The sequence below is a fragment of the Nicrophorus vespilloides genome, unplaced genomic scaffold (genome assembly GCF_001412225.1).
Source record: "Nicrophorus vespilloides isolate i.1.1-1 unplaced genomic scaffold, Nicve_v1.0, whole genome shotgun sequence".
Classification (NCBI taxonomy): domain Eukaryota; kingdom Metazoa; phylum Arthropoda; class Insecta; order Coleoptera; family Silphidae; genus Nicrophorus; species Nicrophorus vespilloides.
In genome coordinates this window covers 594,313-599,227 of record NW_017100079.1, presented here as the reverse complement: position 1 = coordinate 599,227, position 4,915 = coordinate 594,313, and the positions used below count along the sequence as shown (strand labels likewise).

Here is a 4,915-nt window from a genome sequence, read left to right as displayed (position 1 = left end):
AGACGGCAAATGCATGCGGCATCTCTGGTATTCCGATTATGCAGGAAGCATCAATGTTTTGTTTATAGCTTATATCATATAGTTTCGAATATAGGCGACATGTGGATACGGTATCTATCTAATCAATTGTTTGTCTAGATAAGATGCGGTGGTGGTGGAGGAAAACAGGTAAAAAAACAGGTGTTACTCGATTTGAAAATTGGCTACGAGCGTGGGCGAAGGCGCACGATATACAAAGAGGACGCCCCGCCTATGTAAACTTGGGAACTTTGTCCAGTCGCCGTGCACCATTCGTAACAGCAAGTCGTGTACAAGCAGCACAGCATCATCCTGCGCGGAAAAAGTTTTCCCGAAAAGTTAGCAAACTCCAGAACTTTTCCATCCATCCATGAGAACATCCTTCTGAGAGATCATCGAATACGACAAGAGGCAAGATGCGTTCGACGACTTTCCTCCTTTGTTTAGCAACGCTCACCTTCGCAACACTAACAGGTTAGTGAGTTAGTCACACATACTTGACTCTTACCTATGTTCATCTCGCTCCTGCACACGCCGAGACACCGGTGCCGCTGCCTACCTGTGGAAACGAGTTACGTTACTTAAGTTTGGAGTGAAGTTGGTTATAGACTTTCAAATTACTTTAACGTATTTCTCACCGTTCCCCCATTGTTTTTAAGAACCATGTGAAAAAAATCATCTTTTCCACATTTAAACATTCAAAGAAAAAAAATCGTCATTTTTACATAGAAAACCAATTCATGAAAATTGAAATAATTTATAGAAATTAATATTATATTCTTGTTTGGATTTATTTTAAATGGAAGATTCACAAGAAAAAATATTATTTCAACATGGAAAATTGGTCAATTCCTACTAAATTTAATCATTTTATAGCATTAGTGCAATAGGTTCGGTTTTAATAAAAATTTGTAGATTTGGCTTCATTTCCACATATAAAAAATAGAAAAAAATTGTTTCTTACAATAATTTAATTATTTTCAAGCATTAAAATAAATATTTGTAATATTACAATATTTACGATTTACCTTAAAATCTAAAGATTTGACGATGGTAAAAAAAAGATGTTTCCTTGAAATTTTAAAAGTTGTATATAAAAATCATTTCCACTTGTAAAATATAGAAAAATATCGATCGCTATAAAATTGTAATCAATTTCTAGAATTGAATAAATATTTGTATTACTGCAATAGTTTTGGTTTTGAGAGCAATGCAAATATTTTATTTACACCAATGCAATATATTTTCAAATATTAATTAAATTACGTGATTACGATTTTGCAGTAATTGACAATACGACCGGCTCACGTTATTTTATTGCATATTTTTTTTTGTTTGTTACATCAAATATGCGTAGCCCGCAAATATAAAATTTTAATTATTCTCGTTAATTGCGAACGTATTTATACATATTGGATTTTCCGACAATCCATACAATTAAAATATTTTCCCAGGAATATGAATTGTTAAATTTATTAATTCGATTAATAAAAAAAAGTATAATAAAATAGTGACAGTTTTGTGGGAATACATTATTTTCTTGAAAAGTGTCTGTAATAAAGGGTATTATCTTACTAGTAAAAAATAATGCATACAAATATTAATTTGTAAAAAAAAACTAAAATTTCAGTTTTGTATTGTTTTGGAAAAAGTAACTTACATTTAAAATCTGTTTATTAAAAAAATGTTTATTTCCAATAACATTTGAAATAATATGAATAACATGAAATAAAATAAGATTCTATAGTATTCGCTGTTCAGAAATTATTAATAAATTTATTTCTTCATCTGTTGGGAAATATGGTAGATTTTAATATTTCTCAGTACAAAAGTTAATGTTAATAACTTATTTCTTTTAATTAAGTTTTACTGAAATAAACCCTCGTTTAAATGCTCTTAAATATATTGGTAAAAGGTATCCAGTATGAGAGAATTAAATAGTAATTTATAGAATTAAAGAAATTATTAAGAAAGGTAAAAATATATGTTCGTTTCCGGTGATTATAATTTTAGAAAATCGATTAAAGCTTTCTTCGCAAATAGTTTCATTTCTTATTTATTGTTACTTTATTCAATACAATGCTAAAAATCTATAGTTTCAAAACTGTTTCTTTCTATGATGATAAATTAATGATAAGTAAAATTTAACCTTTGTTCAAAATATTTCTTGCATTTTGTATTGGAAATATTTTTTTTAAATGTTTAATAATGATTTTTGTTATTATAATTATTTAATTAATTTTAATACTCAATAGATTTCATCACTTTTGTTCTATTTTATTATTATTGTTTAGAATGAAAATGTTTTATTTTGTCTTTGACTATTGCAATTAAATTAAATACGAATGAATAATAAGAAAATATTTGCAGATAGGAAAAATGAATTTAATGTCTATTTCCTGTGTTTCTCATATTAGAAATTAATTTAAAACAAGTTTATATATTGTTTAAATATTTATATATTTTCATTTAAAGTGAAGCAATTGAATTTCATGAAAAATAATACTCTACATTCTATACCGAAAACCCGTTTCCGTTTCGTTCGTTCCTAGATCAAGCCAGAATCAATATATGTATTTATAGGGTATGACATCTCCCGTTTCGATAGAAGAAAAAAAAGAAGGTCCATTATATGATCCTTTTTTGTCCCTCGCTTTTCAGCTTTCTAAGTGCGAAATTCGAGGAGCAAGATTTTATTTCGCTTATTATTTTTACTGCACTTTCACGCGTTTCAATTTATGGAGTGTCCACTTATATTCCCTTATTTGAAAAGAAAGTATTTTCATTAGATCCACATTTTTTCGCAATAATAATAAATGAAAGTGTAGTTAGTTTTTTGTAACAACATATGCTATTACAATTATATGTTTTAAAGTACATATTAAAATTATAAAAATGAAATTAAAATAACTAGAATATTTTCCTAGTAGTATTTTCATCCAAACTTTAATTTTGACACAATTGCAAACAATGCGATTTTATTTTTAAAAAATACAACATTTTTACTAAATTTAATTATATTATATGTAAGTATTAAAAATAATGTGAGTTTCATTTATTCTACCTAATAATTGTACTTTTCTGTAAGATTAATGAGGCCGGTGATTATTTTCATGTTTCGAGAATAATTGTAATAAATGGTGAAAGAAGTGTGGTACATATGCATATGCACTTGATTTTATTTGCACAAATAGTGTGGAACCAACACACCGCAGAGCATAAGTAATGTTGGTGATAAACATTAAAATTTAGACAGATTGAAATCTGGTTCGCAGTTGATTTATAGTCACATCCATCACTCGGATACGCTCTGTTCGTTGTTCTCGATGGATCATAAGTTTGCAAAACATGTTTTTGTTATACTTCCGAACTTGTATTATTTTTATATATTCCAGTTTTCAACCAATTTTGTCTTACTTTTGTTTTGTGAGAATTACAGAATATACGAAGATGTATTGTTCTGTTGATGAATTCATTAATTTCATTAGTTTAAGAAAAGTGTGAGAATCATGACTATATGGTTTTAATGTTTCAAATTAATTGAATAATTTTATGTGTAATTTCTAAATGAGTTAATGAAAATTCTATATTGTTTTATATAATAAGTTTGGGAGTTTACTTGTTCCACAATGGGTAACATGTGTTCGTGATAATATTTACTTTTTCTGTCGCTTATAAATATTTCATTAAAGCGAATTAAAATGTAAAAAGCACGTTTGAAAATAGCTGCGAGTTGATTAAAACTCCGGGCACATCATATTTCTGTCAAATGGGAATAATTAAGGAAGTTTTCCTCTGGTATAATTTGTTTTTATTGTGAGTTGTCGGAACTTCGCCGAAGATCCAAATGAAATTCAAATAGCCTTAGAATACAAATAAAACGCATCCGAACAAAGATACTTTATATAAAAGCGCATTGAAAATACAACGGAGAAATATTCTTGTTTGTTATTAACGACAGTGAAAATATTTACGTAAGAAACGTTGACGCGGCGCAAAGAATCGAATTCGTATTTAACACTTGCTCTGGAGCGAAAAATATATAAATGAGCGCTGGAAAAATAAACAGATATACGTTTCTTGGCGTTATAATATATACGTTCCTTTTTTTTTGAATACCCCGCATTCATCTCGGTAAACGCGAAGGTTAAATATGTCTGTAACTCGAAACCCGCTGGAAATATTACGTCCATTCCTATCCTCAAATAATAAGAATGCATAAAAAGCACAGTCGTAAATGAAATTCAATATTATTTTGTGTTTCTGCCTAGCCAAAATATAATAAGTTTCGGGTATTTGTTTTTAGTATATGTAATTTTTTGTTTGGATCCTATGTTATGTCTATACATTAAACATCCCATTCGAGTATTCATTTACATAACAGAATCATCAATTTCGTCTCTTTAGAGAAGAAATTTAATAAATGTATTACATTTTTTATTTGTGAAACAAATATTGAAATCAATATTTTTATTAATCAAGATTTATCCTCCGAATTAGTGTTTGTAATTATTTTCTATTGGTTTTAAATAATCAGTCAAATATTTTTGGGATTTTTTTAAAATTTATTTGTCTTAACCCATCGATATACGCTCGACTTTTCGTAGCATAGTTACTCGCGTGGCGTTTGACTGTCAGTATGAAGAAGGTACATTGGTACCTTACCAGTTATTGTGTCTACTGGCAACCGGACTATCCAAGGTATTGCTGTAATTGGTTTATTATGACAAATTTCAAGTAGATTTTTTTAATATTTGATTTAAGATTAAGATTTGAACTTAAATTCTAAACATTTTCATTTACAAAATCATAAAATATTTCCATAATTTAAGATTAATGAAAATATAATTAATATTCAAGGAAGTCATAATACTTATAAATTCCTACAAAATTGATA

The 4,915-nt window shown here is 28.0% G+C and overlaps 1 protein-coding gene across 4 annotated transcripts in view; it reads left to right on the top strand.

Annotated features, from left to right (window-relative positions):
• The first annotated feature begins 264 nt into the window (after positions 1–264).
• LOC108566833 (fasciclin-2) overlaps positions 265–4,915 on the top strand; it is a 99,997-nt gene continuing 95,346 nt past the window's right edge. For 3 of the 4 annotated variants that reach the window (XM_017926909.1, XM_017926908.1, XM_017926910.1), the window contains exon 1: positions 266–492. In XM_017926909.1, the coding sequence (XP_017782398.1) occupies positions 435–492 (58 nt within the window). In that variant the 5' untranslated portion in view covers positions 266–434. Of the gene's footprint in view, positions 493–4,915 lie in introns of all 4 variants that reach the window. The other variant, XM_017926907.1, reaches the window with a different exon arrangement.